This window comes from Penaeus chinensis, chromosome 15 (assembly GCF_019202785.1).
Source record: "Penaeus chinensis breed Huanghai No. 1 chromosome 15, ASM1920278v2, whole genome shotgun sequence".
Taxonomy (NCBI): Eukaryota; Metazoa; Arthropoda; class Malacostraca; order Decapoda; family Penaeidae; genus Penaeus; species Penaeus chinensis.
Genome location: NC_061833.1, coordinates 20,467,830 through 20,487,829, shown reverse-complemented (window position 1 = coordinate 20,487,829; position 20,000 = coordinate 20,467,830). Strand labels below are relative to the sequence as shown.

The 20,000-nt window shown below is 41.1% G+C and overlaps 1 protein-coding gene across 1 annotated transcript in view; it reads left to right on the top strand.

Moving 5' to 3' along the window:
• LOC125033008 overlaps positions 1 to 4,351 on the top strand; it is a 17,332-nt gene extending 12,981 nt beyond the window's left edge. Inside the window, exons 2-5 of the mRNA XM_047624457.1 lie at positions 831 to 1,002; positions 3,557 to 3,693; positions 3,775 to 3,954; positions 4,171 to 4,351. Coding sequence (XP_047480413.1) covers positions 831 to 1,002; positions 3,557 to 3,693; positions 3,775 to 3,954; positions 4,171 to 4,311 — 630 coding nt within the window. The 3' untranslated portion in view covers positions 4,312 to 4,351. The remainder of the gene's footprint in view (positions 1 to 830; positions 1,003 to 3,556; positions 3,694 to 3,774; positions 3,955 to 4,170) is intronic.
• Positions 4,352 to 20,000: the final 15,649 nt, after the last annotated feature.

The following is a 20,000-nucleotide window of genomic DNA, read 5'->3' as shown; positions in this document are numbered from 1 at the left end:
CTACAGCCAATCAGCCCTCTTGTCCGCAAAATTTAGGACCAACCATTTCATTTATACATACAATGCAACACGAAACTGTCATTGGTATCTTCGGCATTGAACATGCAGATACACTAGCACACTCCGCCACGTTGTCCCAGATTTTCACATAAACCTGCCTCTGACTACTACCCTCGTTTTAAAAATTTCCTCTTCACCCACTGGCATGTCTTTTTGGTCTAGCCTTACCACCATTAAATTACTGCTCTTGCCCGCTTACGCATTGAGCACACTCGCCTCGTACATTCCTATCCCATGTCACAATCTGATCCTCTGTGCTCCTTATGTAATGTTCCTCTTTCAGTCCCATAAATCCTACTATACAGTCACCACCGCTTTACTGCAGCCCATAACTCTGCCTTTCCTCACTTATTCTCACTTCTCCGACCCCCCCCCCCCCCCCCCACCATCCTGTTGGACATCCTACCTTTTCCTTAGACAACTTATTCTCTTTTCTCATATGCATAAATATCCTCTATTTTGATCTATTGTCCCCTTCCCCTTTTAAAAACCTTTACCTTATATACCCCATCAGCTCACCAGGTCTACCGTCTAGTACTGTTTAAACCTTTAACTCTGTCCTAATCTATAACTAGTTCTATCCCTATTGCTACTATACTTTACCATAGTGTTATATGACCTTGATGTCTACCACATTTATTTGTTTTAACTTTTATTAACCATTAGCCATTATACACACGCACATAATCTTACACTTAATTATCCTTACTCTCGTTCCTCCCCATCTCACCTCCTTCCTTTCTTCCTCTCTCCCGTCATTCCCTTTGTAGCAAGAACCCGTAAAAACTGGCGCGTGTGAGAAGACAACATCGCTCGTGACGGCCACGCAGACGTCCGTGATGACCAACACAAACGTTGCTTACCACACCGAAATAAACGTTTCCTTCATTACGTCATCGTTAACGTCGACGTTCTTCCTTACGTCGGAGGTATTCATTGCCGGTAAGCTAATTAGCAATGTTACTCTTGGGAATGTTTAAGTGTGTTTTTTGAGGAATGGATTGGGCATTACTAATATTAATGTGTATATATTTAAATATATCGAAGGCCACCAGCAGTCGATGTCGACTATGGCATTATTGTCTCTACCCATTTCTGTATAGGTAAAGTCAATGCCTGGGCAAAAGAATGTGAGGAGCAAGCTATTGCCCATGCTCCCTCTCTCCACACAGCACATGGATCCAAAGGGACGGCATAGACAGATATGGTTTGGCACCAGCGGTGTTGCAGGAGTTGCCAGAACGAGGTCACAAGCGACAACGAACTGCCTTCAGGACTCCAGCTCCCGATTTTTCCTCAGGGTTGACTCCCAAAGCCTTTTCATCTTATAGATGCAACAAGGCAGTGGATTGTTTTGTATAGGGTGAACTCCCATAGCCTTTGACCATAGACGGACTGAACTACAAGGCAGTTGTTTTTTATAGGGTGAACTCCCATAGCCTTTCACCATACACAGACTGAACTACAAGGCAGTAGTCGGGCACCACTATAGTATCTAGGTAAGACTAGTTAAACTTTATCGAATCCGTGCAAGTGCTCACGTGCTCATTCTGGCAGCTCCTGCGACGCCGTTGGTGCCAAACCGTATGGTGTATGCTGTTCGTTTGGATCCATCACCTGCGTGGAGAAAGGGAGCAGGCTGCATGGGCAACGGCTTGCTCTATATATTCTTTCGCCGAGGCACTGACTTTACCTATGCGGGAGTGACAATATTGCTATAGTTGACATCGAATGACGGTGGCCTTCGATATTCGATATATATATATAATATAATATGATATAATATAATATAATATAATATAATATGATATAATATAATATAATATGATATAATATAATATAATATGATATGATATAATATGATATGATATAATATGATATAATATAATATGATATAATATAATATGATATAATATAATATGATATAATATAATATGATATAATATAATATGATATAATATAATATGATATAATATAATATGATATAATATAATATAATATAATATGATATGATATGATATAATATGATATAATATATAATATAATATAAATATACAAATATTAAAATAAATCCACACAGAATATAATGTAAAAAAATATATATAGTTTCTTGTCCCCAGTATTATTGGAACCTGCAGGCAGAACATCCACTGTAAAAATATTCATAAGTGTAATTATCAGTTGTTAAATTTTCACTGAAGGATTACGTTAAGTGAAAGTATAGTGACATGGGAATTTTGTACTGGACTTTGCGTTTGGATCTAGATCTAACAAACGTCTGAAGATAGATACTTTTGTAACTATAATGATAATAAAGGCCAAAATCAAACCCATTTAAAAGGAAGCCTAAGCCTCCCCTTCTCAGTTTTAGTGACATTAAAAGCCTGGTGATCTTAAGATATAAATTTAGACCTATTTAGAATAATAATCAGAACGTGAAGACATTAGCAAATCGCAAATGCTTTACATTCGTATCCAGGCATTGTCGGTCTATCACTCTGACATTGCTGACGTATGCCGATATGCTGCGGAAACTTATTTTTGTAATGATGCATGAATCCTGTATGTAAATCATACAGGATTAATGCATCAAAAAATAAAGATTAACACAGTATATATGTGTGAGAGAGAGAACGGAAAGCGTTATAATTGTATATTTATATATATATATAATATACAATTATAACGGTTTCCGTTCTCTCCCTCTCACACACACACACACACACGCTGCATATGTATGTATATATTTGTAAACGTGTATGTCTGTATTTGATTTCGATGCGCAGATTGCACTCTGTTCCTGATTTTTTTAGTGCCACCTAGACGAAGTAGTGACTGTTCTGTTATTTTTTGATTGATAGATTCGACAGAATAACTTTACGTAAACAGAAGTTGATATTCTACATTATTTCTATATACAAAATACAAAATTATATTTCTTTAAAATTAGCTGGTTTGCATATAATTATGCTCGTGTAATTCCTGGGACCTCACTCGGATGATGCCATGTTTGTTTACATAGACTTTGTTTGCTTCCTTGGTAGTGTGATGGGGTCAGTTCATTTGCATACGGAAAGTTCATACGGAAACGCAAAAATTAACGGGAAAAGTGCCAGCGTGATAGGGCTTTCATGAAGTAGTTTGCATAGTTTTTGTCCTTCCTACAGAAATCCTTGTATTTTCGCAGAAAATTTTTAAATAAAAAGACGATGAACTTTAAGAAGAAACCTGCAGTAACATGCAGACATTATTAAGTTCTTATGGCTTTCAGGAAATTATTACTTGGGGTTTCTCACCGCCTATAGTATTTCTAAATAATATCTGTTATCGGACACCCCTGAGCTGTTCAGACGTAGCTGAAATGTTACACAACACACGTCAGTGCACCAATCGCTCACTTATGTTTAAATCGATAAGGATTGGTTTTAAGATGCATGCACTCCCTCTCTAACCTTTTTTTTTTTTTTTTTTTTTTTCTTTTTGTTTTAACTGACAGAAGAAGTAACGGTGACTGGTACCCCCTCGATGGAAATGACAACGGTCTACCTCACGGATACCAGTGTGAGGACGAAAGAAGAACATATAACAGAAACTTTGCCTGTCACGGTCGCCGCACCGAAGACTGTCACAGAGGTCTGTCTTCACATTTAACCTAATGAATCTGTAATGCCTTTGTCATATTGCATTTTACTTATTTCTTTACTTTTGGTTCAGGTAGCTGCCACGACGGAGGTTGTGACTGTGGCGTCAACACGACCAGAGTTCGAGACTTCGATATCAACTGTAGTTTCTTTGACGACCAGTACCACTACCGAGGTCGTCCCTTACGTGTCTACAATGACGGTGATAAGCACATACCATGACATCGTCCAGGTTGTGGAGACGGACACAACGGTGAGTCAGAAGTTATCGTTCGTTTTTTCGTACGAATAGAACATTTGCTTTGTATTTAACTTGCGAACACCTGATAAAAAAAACATATATTTGTATTATGAATACACATCAAGAATATAAACACTTGTCCAATAAAAGAACACCTGTATCCTCCCGCGTATGCAACACCAGGATGTATTGTCATTTATCCTTTGACGATATATTTTCCTCTACCAGGTGGTTGATGTGTGGCATACCGTGTGGCAGACTGCAAAGAAAACCATGCTCCTGCAGGAGACACTGACGAGACAAGAAACCGTTACAGTAACCGACTGTAACAGGGACTTACTGCATAAAATGATGGCTGTATTTGGTTGATTTTGCACCAAAATATACATATTTTCTTATTTTTTACTAATGGATGTAATAATTTTTACATGTAGTTTTATTATCCATAGTTTTTTTTCGGAATGACAAAAATTCAAATGCGAATAGATGAAGCTGCTAATATATACCGGACCGAATTTAAGAATGGGTGGGTTAAACACGGGAAAACTTTCAGAAATTTACAATAGCTTGCACTTAAAAAATCAAAAGGTGCGAGTTCCTTCATCCATAATTCCCCCCCAATCCTTTGCCCGTTGTTGTCGTGGGAGGGCTTAGGAGACGGAGACTGAGACCCAATGATGGGGAACTCCTCAACCTTGGGACTCAGCCATCGACTCAACTAATTTTGCATGGTCGTTTTTCCCACTCATACTTTTCGTTTCAGTTTCTTCACCAAGCCCTTCTACTATCCACCTCCTAAGGTGTGAGAGCCGTGCTGAAAGGATGAAAGGCTGACTTTGTGTCAGTCCTGTACGGCCTGAGGGAACCATGGGCACGGTATTCCCCTGCCATACCTGGCCCTTACCCCTCAAGGGGACCCTGAGGGGTGGACTGTTTTTTTCCCCAACATACTCCAGGCTTATCATGGCCAATAATGCCCCCCAATCCCTTGCCCGTTGTTGTCGTGGGGGGGCTTAGGAGGCGGAGACTGGGACCCAATGCTGGGGAACTCCCCAACCTTGGGACTCAGCCCTCGACTCAACAAATTTTGCATGGTCTTTTTTTCCCCCGCCTACTTTTTCCTTTCTGTCCCTTCACCAACCCCTTCTACTATCCACTTCCTAAGGTGTGGGAGCCGTGCTGAAAGGATGAAAGGCTGACTTTGTGCCAGTCCTGAACGGCCTGAGGGAGCCATGGGCACGGTATTCCCTTGCTGTAGTTGTCTAGCCCTTACCCCTCAAGGGACCCTGAGGGGTGGACCGTTTCTCTCCCCAACATACTCCAGGCTTATTATGGCCAACAATAAATAACCATTAACCATTAACCATTAACCATACCATTATTAGAGGCAATGAGGCTTGCCTCTTCATCAAATAGCTCCACCAATTCAAACTCGCCCGATTCCCTGACCCCAGGCTCTCCTTTGACCACGGCTCTGAACACTACAACTAATACCCCCTCCTCAATGCCGACTAGTACAGTATCCACCCTAATCAACACCCCATGAGACATTTCTACTTAAGATGCTCAACTTCAACAACTATACCCCCACAACCATCTTCATCAACTACCCCATCCTCCCTTATTACTACCTTACAACCTTATTGTCCACCTCCCCATAACACTACCTCCCTCAACACAACTCCCTCTTCCACATGCCCCCGTCCTTCTACTACCCCCATCTCTACAAAATTCTTAAATAATCTATTTAGCCCAGCCAAATGGGACCGATTTTTCGTGATTCCTCCCACAACTTCTCACACTTTCTGCTTTGACAACCTGTTTTCATTCCTCAAATACATATACATCCTTCACTTGATCTAACCCCCCATTCATTACCTTACCCAACCATAACCCATTTACTCGTCAATTCCTTTGCCCAGCTTTGACAACTAATCACTAACTCAACCACCCTTCACTACCATTTACTATAGTGCTACATGACCTTAGATGTCTAGCACATTTATTTTGCTTTTAACCAATAACCATTAACCATTAACCATGGCCAATAATGAAGATGTAACCCCACTTTTAGGGGCCTCCCAACATTGGCCCGTTGTTGTCGTGGGGGGGCTTAGGACACGAAGACCGAGACCCAATGATGGGGAACTCCTCAACCTTGGGACTCAGCCATCGACTCAACTAATTTTGCATGGTATTTTTTCCCACTCATACTATTCGTTTCAGGCTGACTTTAAGTCAGTCCTGAACGGCCTGAGGGAATCATGAGCACGGTATTCCCCTGCCAACCTGGCCCTTGCCCCTCAAGGGGACCCTGAGGGGTGGACTATTTTTTTTTTTCCCCCAACATACTCCAGGCTTATCATGGCCAATAATGACCACGTAACCCCACTCTTAGGGGCAATGGGGCTTGCCCCTTTATCAAATAGCCCCAATCCCAGCTCTCCTTTGACCACGGCTCCGAACACTGCAACAACTACCCCCTTATCAATGCATACTAGTACAGTATCAACCCTAATCAACAACCAACCCCCAGGAGACATTTCTACTCTCCCAACATGCTCAACTTCAACACCTTTACTCCCACAACCTTCTTCATCAACCACCCCATCTCCCCTTATTACTACCTTACAACCTTATTGCCCACCTCCCCATAACACTACCCCCCTCAACACTACTCCCTCCTCCACACGTCCCCGCACTTCTACTACCCCCACCTCTACAAGAATCCTAAATACTCTATTTAGCCCAGCCAAATGGGACCGATTTTTCGTGATCCCTCCCACAGCTCCCTACTCTAAAAACACCCTCCTCTTCCAGCAATGCCTCCAAAAACAAAAAGGCAAAGTCTCTTTCCGTAGCCGACCCGACTACTCCCGTCTCGTCACAGTAACAACTGAAAACCAAGCTATAGCAATAACAAAACTAACTGATCTATGTGGTAATCCCATCCCTACAGAACCTCATCCAACCCTCAATACTTGCACCGGAACTGTCTCTATCTCCCCAACAGATTGCCCAATCTATGACAAAGAATGGTCAGATTGTGGAGAGGACTTACTCGCCTGTCTCACAGACTATGATGCAACATATGTACAATGCTACTCCATTCCTCCCAGAGGAAATCGTAAGAAATCCATTAACATTGCCAACATTACTTTTCGTAGACATGACCTTCCCTTTAATGTTTACATAGGTGGGGAATCCCTACCTGTCCAACCATATCAACCTCCTCCTCGTCAGTGCCAAAATTGTTGGCGTTTAGGACACCCAGCCAAACACTGTCATTCGTGCCTTTATATTCAAATAAAATCGGATATTTATCAAACACGATTTTGTTACTAAAAAACAGAAAACGGATAATACGGGAGGAATGGAAATGACTTAACTATAGGTTAAGGAGAAAACGTGAATCAGAACATACACACCACATTGCACATATGTATCTGGTAAAATGTAAATATGAATGATTACTTGGAGCATATTTTCCTCGTTATTCTAGATACTAGTAATTTTATTTGAATTATTAAAGTCAATTATACATTCGATGGTAACGTAGCATACATCAAAGCCGGAAAATAATGTTACATAGATTCATCAATATAGAGTAGTATTTACTATTGGATATGAAAAAATTACTGTAGAACGACGAACACCGAAGATTCATCATATTACATTGTTTCCAGTATCGCGTTAAGCCCAAAAGTAATGTAAATCTCACATATGATATCCATAATAAGTCAAAATAACTACACACTAATCCTATAGTGTATACGTACTCCATGTTTGTTTATCTCCATGATTGTTTTCGTGTCTATTTCGTGTTCCTCATTGCACAATGTTGATAAGCCTGACGATTTTCAGAATTGGCAGGCCTGAACTAACAAATTGCTTCCTATATTGCTGAAAATGCAAATGTTTTGTTTTGCAATACAGCTATTTCTACCCCAACAATTTATTTAAGTTGTCTCTAAACATGTCATAATTGCCAGAGGTACAGAAACTCCAATTAACTTGCCATGTGCCTCAATTATTTATATATACCATAAAATTGCATTTACATTGTCATTAATGTATTTGACAGCTTTATTCTCAAAATTGGTCGTAATTTATGAAGCTATGTCATATTACACCCGAATCTAAAAAAAAAAAAAAAATGTTTATCCTATCAATATTCCTTCCCAAACTAAAATTAAATACACATCTTGGTCCCCTCAATCCCTTGCCCGTTATTGTCGTGGGGATGGCTTAGGAGGCGGACACCCAATGCTGGGGAACTCCCCTGCCTTGGGACTCCGCTCTCGACTCAACTGATTTTGCATGGTCTTTTTTTCCACTCCTGATTTTTCTTTTCCGTCCCTTCCCCAACTCCTTTTACTATCCACTTCCTAAGGTGTGAGAGCCTTTCATCCTTTCAGCACGAAAGGATGAAAGGCTGACTTTGTGCTAGCCCTGAACGGCCTGAGGGAGCCATGGGCACGGTATTCCCTGTTTTAGTTGCCTATCCCTTACTTGAGGGGTAAAGGCTAGGCAACTAGCTGTGAACTGTGGACTGTTTCTCTCCCCAACATACTTTAGGCTTACCATGGCCAATAATGAAGATGTTATACCATTATTAGGGACAATGAGGCTTGCCCCTTCATCAAATAGCCCCACCAATTCAAACTCTCCCGATTCCCTGACCCCAGGCTCTCATTTAACCACGGTTCCGAACACTACAACTACTACCCCTTCCTTAATACCTACTTGTACATTATTCACCCAAATCAACACTCAACCCCCAAGAGACATTTCTACTTTCTCAACATGCTCAACTTCATCCCCTCTACCCCATCAACCTTTATCAACTACCCCATCCTCCCTTATTACTATTTTACAGCATTATTGTCCACCTCTCCATAACACTACCTCCCTCAACACTACTCCCTCTTCCCCACGCCCCCGTGCTTCTACTACCCCCATCTCTACAAAAATCTTGAACATTCTATTTACCCTATCCAAATGGGACCGATTTTTCGTGATCCCTTACACAGCTCCCTACTCTGACAACACTCTTCTTTTCCAGCAATGTCTCCAAAAACAAGTAGGCAAAGTCTCTTTCCGTAGCCGACCCGATCGTTCCTGTCTCATCACAGTAACATCTGAAAACCAAGCTATAGCATTATCAAATCTAACTGATCTCTCTGGTAACCCCATTCCTGCAGAACCTCCTCATCCAACCCTCAATACTTGCACAAGAACTGTTTCTATCTCCCCAGCAAATTGCCCTATCTATAACAAAAATGGCCAGATTGTGGAGAAGACTTACTTGCCTGTCTCATGGACTATGATGCGATATCAGTACAGTGCTACTCCATTCCTCTCAGAGGTCATCGTAAGAATCCCACTAACATTGCCAAAATTACTTTCATTAGACATGACCTTCCCTTTAATGTTTACATTAGTGGAGAATCCCTACCTGTCCGACCATATCAACCTCCTCCACGTCAGTGCCAAAATTGTTGGCATTTAGAACATTCTGCCAAACACTGCCATTCCACAGCCAGATGCCCTAACTATCCACTCCCCCAGATCCTCCACCTCCTGATACAACACCACCTCCCCCCTCTCATTCCTTATCCTTCATTGGAATATGACCTTCGTCATATCCTTTCCTCTTATAATCCATCCATTATATGCTTTCAAGAGACTTTTTTTTACACATCCTCCTACCAAATTACCATTTTGTCTCGTCCTCACACTCCCTTTATGTCGCGTCTTTACTTATCCATCAGAATACACCTCCTGACCTTAACCCATTCACTCGTCAACTCCTTTGTCCAACTTTAGTAACTAATCACTAACTCAACCCCCCTCCACTAACATTTATTATAGCGCTACATGACCTTAGATGTCTAGCACATTTATTTTGCTTTTAACCATTAACCATTACACATCTTGGTGCAGAGACTGTTGTCCTTAAAATCCTTGGGAGAACGAACAAACACACTTTATGTAACAGCACCTCTATGAGAATATTTTCTTAAAATTGTATTATGACTTCTTATTGGTGTACTTTGTATAAAGCGCCATTAATTATACATTCTCCACTTTCTTTGCATGAAACTAATATGGCGCACCGTTTAGGATGTCACATTTGGTTCTAGTTATGTGGAATATTTAGCGATCGCAGAAATCGTCAGTCACTCCTAGTTGATTTATTGCATACATGAGGAATCGTTACTTTGAGGGTACATATGTAGTATAGTTATTTTGTGTAAGCATTAGTTTAATAGCTCAAAACAGTACCAGTATATGTCCTACACCTTTTTATTTTGCCGAAGTCTATGTTTTAGTATCATTTACCAATTTTCATTAACAAATGAATTTAAACTAACAGTGGTTTGACGGAAATCCGAACTATATGCAAATGCCGAAAACACGTGGGAACCCTTGATGACGATACAGGAGGCGACTGACCAATGTTTTCAACTGACGTATTTTTTCAGATTTGCTTAATATTTAAGACAACAGATGAGAGATAGACCGATATAGAAAGTTAGGGGAATTAGAGATAGGCATAAGAAAACATAATCATAGCTTCCTTTACTTTTTTTAATTCTGATTTTATAGCAAGACAGCAAAACTTCAGACACGTCTTAAATTCAGCAATACGTTTTAACAAAAGGAAATTATATTGGCTCCGGCTACTACCTCTAAACGAATTGGCGTCCAAGAAACGGTAGAACACCGAAATTAATAAAATAATAATAATAATAATAATAATAATATATAATAATAATATATAATAATAATAATAATAATAATAATAATAATAATAATAATAATAATAATAATGATAATAAATAAATAAAATAAATATGAAGTGACAAACTCAGCCTGTTAAATGGATTTTCACTTCAGACCATTCAGGTATCATTGAAGAAATTTAGGGAAGATATCCACTATCGATTAATGCATTGGGGATGTTAATTCGAATTTTTGGCCAAACACGTTTTGTGTGGCTTTGTTGTGGACCCCCCCCCCCCCCCACACACACACACACAAACACACAACAAATAGTCAAATTCTTGTAATATGAGTGTAAATAAGAAACAATACAACTAGGTTTTGAATCCTGTAATGCACTGTTTTGTATGTTTTGTTGCACGCAATATGTGTGGCATATATCCAGGCATCAACTGCCATTGGAATGTTCTTTAGTTTTTAGTCGGTATTAGACTGAAACAGTTAACCCATAATGGATATTTCTTTCTTTTTTCCTATATATATTTTTACGCACTGTACCTTTCAACTCGATATGCTTTTCTTAGTAACAGTAAAATTATATTAGATACATTTTAATTCTCACAAATATCTATATGTATCATTTTTAAGGAAATTAAAGATAATATACACACAAAATCTCCAGCTTAATGTATTTTACTGTATCTGAACATTACGAAAGGATAGTATGTACACTCGCTATAAAAAAAAATAAAAAAAATAAAAAAAATAAAAGGCTTTACTCGGTAGACGATAAAACCGTAATATTACCAAGAATTGATTCGGATCAGATGAAGTTTCATAGGTTCAAATAGTGTTTCGGGGATATTGTAGTGATCTAAAAGATTAACCTTCGATCCTTAGTACGAAATCTAGCTGCCACCACCTGGTTAATTCGTCCAGGAATGTAAGTTGGTGTGTGTGAAGTGAGAGGCATGTAGAAGAGTGTAAGAAAGTTAAAAGAAAGCAAGTCTAAGTGCAGAAAATACCAAGGTTCGAGGGTCAACACTGCGGTTAGCGTGGTTATGCCGAGAAAGAGTGCGTATTGACCTAAAGCCGATAATGAATACAGACTTGTAGTATTTGAATTTGATCACATTACTTTAAGAATTAAAGTTCTTGGAACGCGATGGGAGACCTAATGGAATCTTAAAAAAACAGAATATCAAGTTACAAAAGTTTATTCATATTCTAAAAACACTTGAAAATCACAATCACAAAAGTTAAAATGGAGAATCATCCTCCAGTATCCCCCCCCCCCCCCAAAAAAAAAAAAAAACAATACAAAAAGCAAAAACAAGTTGCTCTGGATATTAAAAAGTTAAACACTGACCCTAGAACACTAAAATGTAACACTAAAATGAAATGCAAGTAAAGAGAATGAAATCCTAAAAAAATATACCAAATGACAAACCTCGGCAACAAAGCACATCACCTCATTAAAAAAAGGAGTGGAAAAAGTTACAAAAATGCCATCTTACCGCCTCTCAGTTTTAATACCCTTGCGACCAACAGACCAGCGTCCCACGGCTAAAAGATGCTCTCTCTCCCCTTGACTTGGCCATTCGGGATATATATAACGCTCCCCAGCAAGCATGAATACAAAAAGAGGGGAATCTTGGGTCAAACAAGGTGAAGATCACATTGCTGTCAAGAGAGGGCGAGGTCTTCCCCTCTTAATAAAATGCCCATTTCCTTTAAAAGGTGGCTTAGTTTTAAAATAAATCTTAAAACACAGAATGAGAAATATTAAAACTATACTAGAAAAAGGAAAAAAAGAATGTGCTCTCCTTTGCACTAAGGTAAAAAGAAAACGATAATAAAAAGCAATACAACCATTATAATTAACACAATAAAAAAAAAATCAACACCATGGAAAAAATAAAATCTTTCCCCTTCCCAGCTTCCCGAAAACTGGTCATCCACTGGCATGGGCGGCCTCATTTGTTCTTACAGGGGAAACTCGGGAATTCCCAGGTTACTCCATCCCTTGGCTGGAGATTCACTACAATATGACTATGGCCTTGTGTCATGGCAATATTAGCAATGGAGACCTTATTGACCATTTGTACCATCATAATTACGCTTTGCTCTGAGACTACCAAGAGCCGAAATATCAAGATTAGGTATTTCGAACACCAAGCAACTGAATCCACCAGAGACAAGGCCAAAAGTGGACCCCCTTACATACGCGACGTAGGATTAAGTAAATATCACTCAAAACTATAAATCATTGTGCTATATGAAAGACATAGGAAGCTTGCATCGAAGCATGAATATCATGACCTAATGAAAACCATTTCATACACAGTGACAACTTAAGGGGACCCTGAGGGGTGTTTCTCTCACCAACATACTCTAGGCTTACCATGGCCAATAATGAAGATTTTATACCCTTATTAGAGGCAAAGAGGCTTGCATTCTCAACTTCAAATTGTTGGCATTTAGGACATCCTGCCAAACACTGCCATTCCACCGCCAGATGCTCTCTATGTGCCTGGTCATAACCAATCAAACTGTTCTGCATAGTCATGCACATATGCCAACTATGGTAGCCCCCATAATGGTTTTAATACGGGCTGCCCCACATTTTGCATTAAGCTAGACAGCAAGCACATCGACGAGGTTTTTCTCTCACTTCCTACTCCAATAACGTTGTCCTTTCAGCCCCTCCGCCTCCCTCTCAAGATATTCCTACTTACTCCCCTATACCTACTCCTCCTCCATCTCACTTCCGTACTTCTACCTCCTACCTTCCCCAGTCAAATTCTTTTGCCATTCTAAATCCAGACACTCCAGACTCTACTGCAGCCCCAACACCTCCCCCTTTCCCTCCTTGCACTACCCACAGCAGACTAAACATTCCACTCCTACCACATACTCACCTCTACCTACCTTTGCCTCTACTCTTCAGACACCAGTCTCCTCTGGTACATTTTCCTGTACCAATTCCCAATTACCATTTTGTTTTTTCCTCACACTCCCTTTATGTCCTGCCTATACTTATCCAACAGAAAACACCTTTCCCCATGAGAAAACCTTCGTATCTTAAAACTCCCCGACCAACTCCATTACAGACTTCTGAAGATATCCATAACTATCTGCTCGAGTCCCAAATTGACCCTCCAATTTCACAACACCAGCTCCCTTTACACTCAAAGTAACTGCCGATATCCATCCCCATCCTACTCATATTCCCCCTGCTCATCTTCCTTCTACTCCCTCCCAACACACCCCATTCCTCCCAGCTCCAGCTCCACCTACATTAACCCTCCTTCCATCCCCTCTATCCCTTCCACTCCCTCCTGGATACACACACATCAATCCCGTGTATCATAATTATGCTCTTCCCCAGATCCTCCACGACCTTCCTCCCTCTCATTCCTTATCTCACCCCCTACCTCCTTCCCCTTCAAATTCTCCAACACCACTCGTAGATCAACTAAGTAATAGCTCTCCTACATTGGAATATTCGCTGTTCCTATTCTCACAGACCTGACCTTCATCATATCCATTTTCTTCTTATAATTCATCCCTTATCTGTCTCCAAGAGACTTTTCTTATACATTTTCCTGTACCAATTCCCAATTACCATTTTGTCTTTTCCAGAAAACACCTTTCAAATACTTTCATATACTCGCTCCCTTCTTCCTCTTTCATTATTTTTAGCGACTCCTATAATTCCTTATCTTTCATAAAGTCTATGTACTCTTGTCCGTAAGATTCAGAACTGGTTATTATACCAATCCACACACCGCACCCAGCATTGAATAAGCAGATATTCCAGCACACTATGTCCACATCACACCAACCATGTTTCTCATGTATTCCGGCCATGGATTATTACCCCCCACTTTAAGACTTTCCTTTATACTCGATGATAATCAAGTCAAGGCTTCACATAAATAAATTACATACCGTACAACTATCAATCTCCTCTGAGCAGCTCCATTTCATTGGAACAGACGTTGGGAGACGGCTCTTGCCGACTTACGTATTGGCCACACTCATCTAACACACTCCTATCTGATGTCACGTTCTCATCCGTCCCTATATTCCCTATGTGATGTTCACCTTTCATTTCCGCACATTATGTTGTCTTGCTCACACTATGCTGCAGCCCTGTAATGCTACTTAGGAAAATCAGATTTCTCTGTGGTGTTGTCTCTCTTTATAGATTCGACCTGTCAAAATGAATTTCATGAAATTTCTATACAATGCGAAAGAACATCCAACACAGGCAGAGGCACAATGCCATCCAAAATCAATCTATAAAACAGAGCAAACAAAGTATACAAATTATATATAGTTCCTCATGACATAAAATGTGCAGTTCAAGAAAGACCAAAAAAAAAAAAAAAAAAAATGTTTATAGTTTAACAACAGTAAATCAAACAAGACACTTATAACACCGCACCATCTATAATCGATAAATAAACAGGGGACTGCCAGGCAGGCACTTCATCAACCCATGGAAAGCAATCGTTAGTATATAATGTTATATATTCAAGAATACACATTCTGACTAAACAGATATATATAGAGAAAGATATATAGTTTATTTCACATGATCCAAGGCTATGAATTTGAATAGTAACATAAAGTCCCGCAAACCGTAAATATACATCGATAGAGCCAAAAGTTTATCACCTCCAAACAAAATTGACCCATTTAATTTTATTAATTTATTTATTTATTTTTGATAATACCTTTTTTCTTACTCACAATACACCCCCCACCCTCCCTGCAAAATTCCAACTCACTGTTCTTCAACTGGCAGAAGTACCACAAGTTTATGTACAGATATAATTACATTAATGTTTGGTTGGTCTGTGTATTTTTGTCCTGACCCACTAATCTTATATCTAAGCAAGACATCTCGCACTTTTCCATCTCTACTTTTGAGTGGATATACAACTTGAGCAAGTTTTCACTCACCCTTTAAAACATTCAGATCTTTCACTATTACAATGTCCCCTGATTGAACATTTTGTGTGTCAACATGCCATTTTTGTCTTTCGTCACCAGGAGTGCATGGTCTGGTCGCCCTACCTGCACTCAATGAGGCAAAGGGTGGTCAATTCATGTTGTTCGTTAACGTCAATAAGACCCATCTGCCTTGAGCGTGCTACAAGAGTGCTTGACACAACCTCCCGGTAGTGGAGTTTGACCTCCATGCGCCTACGTTATCCACTTTTGTCATACCTACCCTCGGCTCACCAACACCTACAGGTCCAATAACTTATCTAGCTTCTACAACAATTATATCTCCTATTGATTTTATAGAAGGTGCAGCAACGTTACAACTCCTTTTCATTGATTCCCAGCGTTTGCTCCCCAGCCCAGAGCTCCCCATTGGTAGAACAGCAGTACTCAAACATGTGATTAGGTTACAGAAGGATGCCAAACCAGTCTACATGAACAGATAACGAAGTTGCTAGAACTAGATCTCATCGAGCCAAGCATATCATCCTGGAGTGCCCCTATGATATTGGTACCAAGGGATGGGTCACTTCACCCTGTTATAGACTACTGTAAACTGAATGTGACCGTTTCCCCATCCCCATTTTATGTTCGTTACTTCAGAACGTTGGGAAAGGACATAAGATTTTCTCCACTTTAGAGTTGCAATAAGGTTCTTCCAGGTTGAGATGTTACCACAATCTAGGGCATTCACTGCATTTTTCATTCCACAGGGCCATTCTGTTTGCTCTCCAGAAACATTATCTTGCCTTGTGGCTATAATTATGGCAGGGTTGGTACCAGGGACATCGAAGAGCACAAATTAAAGCTTAGAATTGTTTTTTTCAAAGGTTGTATGGTACCGGTTTGACCATTAATCCAAAGAAATGCGTGTTTTCTGTCGGGAGATTGAGTAGTTGGGTCACACTGTTAACTCTAATGGTATTTCACCAAACTCGCATAAGGTAAAGGACATTTTGGAATTTCCCACACCAAAGGATATTAAGCAGGTTAAATCATTCCTCGGTCTAGTGGGATTTTACAGACCATTCATCAAGGGGTTCACTAAGATTGCACATCATCTTTCAAAACTCTTGTCCAAGGATGCACACTTCGTGTGGTAGACCGAACACCAGCTAGCTTTTAGTACATGGAAGGCCCTTACTGAGTCCCCAGTCCTCGTTTTCCTAGATTTTATTAAGCTATTCACATTAGCAAGTGAAGCCTCTTGCAATGGGTTAGGGGCTGCCTTGATGCAGAAGACAAACGGCCGTCTACAGCCCGTTGCTTATGCCAGCAGGAAGCTGAACGCAGCAGAGACCCGTTATAGTGTAACTGACCTGGAGGTATTTGCTGTTGTAGGGTCGTTAAAGCAGTTCAGGGTAATCATCCTTGTTTATGACATAGAAGTCCTAACAGACCCCCGACCATTGTGCTACCATCTCATGGCAACAAGGTCCCCCAGTGGCGCCAAGCAAGGTGGATTGATACACTTTTAGGAGTTTAACCCTACACTCCGTTACACCGCAGGCACAACTAACGAAGTAGCTGACTCATTGTCCCGTATACACATTCTTCATTTAGATGTGTTAGATGCAGGTGTGCACACACAAGATGACACCTTGTATTCTGACTTAATGAAATTACTAGAGGCAAATCCTTTGGTACCCTTCCCAGGCGACCATACATACCAACCAGGGAACTCTTCTTGGCAAATGGCCTCTTATTCCGTCAATTAGCCCCTAGTAAGAAGTGTGGCACACATCTAAGACATACCTGAAAGACCATTACAGAGAATTCTGTAACTCACTTATGCAACATCAAGAAAATAGACGTATTACCTTACAGGCCCCAGGCCAACAGCATCACAGAAAGGTTGAATAGGAAAATACTAAACATGCTGCGTACATCTTTGGCCTCAGGCAACACAGGGTGCCTATAGTCCAGATTGCGATTAATAACACCTACCACAGTACCCTGGGCGCCTACCATACAAATTACTAGAGCAACAGCCGACGCCTGTTTATACTAACGACTGTCAGATCAGCTATCAGAAGGAAGCAGGAAATATATAAGGTTGCACATAGTCGTCTACAAGTAGAAAGGGACATGATCATCTCACAGCAACATAGGCTGGCGCAAAGAAAGAACATTGCTGTAGGCATGCTTGTTTTCCACCACGACAGGATTGTTCCCATACATAAGCTCACCTAAATTTGAGGGTCCATTTCGGGTAATGAGTATAAGGAACAAGGCTCTATGCTAATGTCTATGTACATCCTCGTAGACCTGGCATCACTTTGACACACTTAAGCTTGCATTACGAAGACGAGTACCATAGACAAAACCCCAGTGACGCTGACGTATCTTCCCCCACAGATGACTCACTGCCTGATCGTCCTCGCGCTCCTTAACCTGCCCGCCGCTTCTCTCCCTGGTAACTACTTCCTACGACCTGGTGTGGTATTCAAGGACATTGACTCTGTCTCGCTCGTCGGGACCTACGTCGAGGTGGACATCAACCTTAACATACTCTCCTCCTTATACAACACAGCATCCACACACCTTTCCCTCATAGCCCTGTATACCCACATGATTAGCACCGACAGTTCACTCACCAAAGGCCAGACCAGATCTTTATTCTCGTTTTTACACATAACTACAGACGACCTGCTCCCATTTCAGGACAGGTTACCACGCCCACAGGCGCACTGTTTCCGCCACAGGCTGTTTAATTTTATTGGCGACGCACCGTCCTACTTGTTCGGCATCGCTATGCATGACGAGCTAGACGCCCGTTTCAGTGACTAAGAGCGTTCCCTGAGCTCGGTAATCGCGAAGATCATGGGCACGTCCGAACACTATCCATTTACACTGAAACAAACTCACAGCTAATTGCTAGAGAACACTTCTCTCTTCTACTAGCTCAGATATCCCTTTACCAGTCCCGAGTGCGCCTGTTCGTCGACCACCTTAATGGCCTTACTCACGACATTCTTGCTGTCCACGAAACTGTCATGCCCTCCCTCATTCCTCCGTTCGCCCTTGCTTCCTTTATTGACCGCATTTCAGCAACTACCCCTCACCGGCCCCTCTTCTCCCTAACGCTCCCGAATGCTCCTTTACTCACAGCTAAACTCCTTTGTAACACCCCACTGTCCATCATGATACCCCTCTCCCCCGACACATCCTTCACAGCATGCACGGTACATCCCTTCCCCCTCCCACTACACGACAAGATTGACACGATCGCGTCGGAACACGCCATAATACTGAGGTCCAGTGACCACAACCAACTTTCTCTCCTCTCTTCTAATGCTCTTTCTTCATGTTCCTTCATCGTATGCATATATGTATATATATATGCACGAAAAAGACCATATGCGTAGTAATTAGGGCATTTGCGGGTGAACAGCTATATCTGCACACATACGCATAAATAAAATCAGTGTATAAAAATACAATCACACATATACGCACTGCTGATACTCAAGCCCATGCTCACGGGAGTATACCCTGGTGTAGTGAGCAGGCCCGAGTGTTGCTGCTCATAAGTCCACACTAGACAAGGCCAACCTTGTTGGAGGGGCTTATTAGTGGCATCCCGGCCAAAATACTCCCCCTCCCACTATGATACACCTAGGTCAGTAGGTGGGAGGTAACTCGGCTGTTTACCTCACAATCAAAAAACCATGACTACACAGACAGAGCAACGGCCCTCATTCCCCGGAAGCGAAGGAGCCCCTGGTTACGGCGGCGGTCAGGATAGCTCCGGAGCAGAGGGTGCTAAGAATCCCCGGCCAAGAACAGGCCGCCCCACGTTGATGAACCTTTGCACATATAATATAAGGACAATGAGAACGGAATCCGACTTACTAGCATTACTTGAGGAACTCTCCTTCATTAAAGTAGGACTGTGAGGTTAGAAGACTAGGTGAAGAACAGAAGATACTAAATGATGGACACGTGCTCTATTGGAGAGGCAAACCTCAGGGTAACAAGCAAGAATTAGGGGTAGGTTTCTTAGTTCACAAACGTTTAGAAAAGAATATAGTTGAATTCCATAGTATAAACAAAAGAGTAGCTTCAGTAACAATAAAACTAAATAATAGGTACAACTTAAAGATTGTTCAAGTCTATGCTCCAGCCTGCAGCCACAGTGATGACGAAATAGAAAGATTCTATGAAGATGCTCATTCAGCCAACGAAAGAGCAAAAACCCATTTCACAATAATTATGGGAGAAACCGTAGTGGGGAATCACGTAGTGGGGAATCACGGAGTAGGCACTAGGAATGAGAGGGGACAAATGCTAGTCGATTTTGCGGAGGC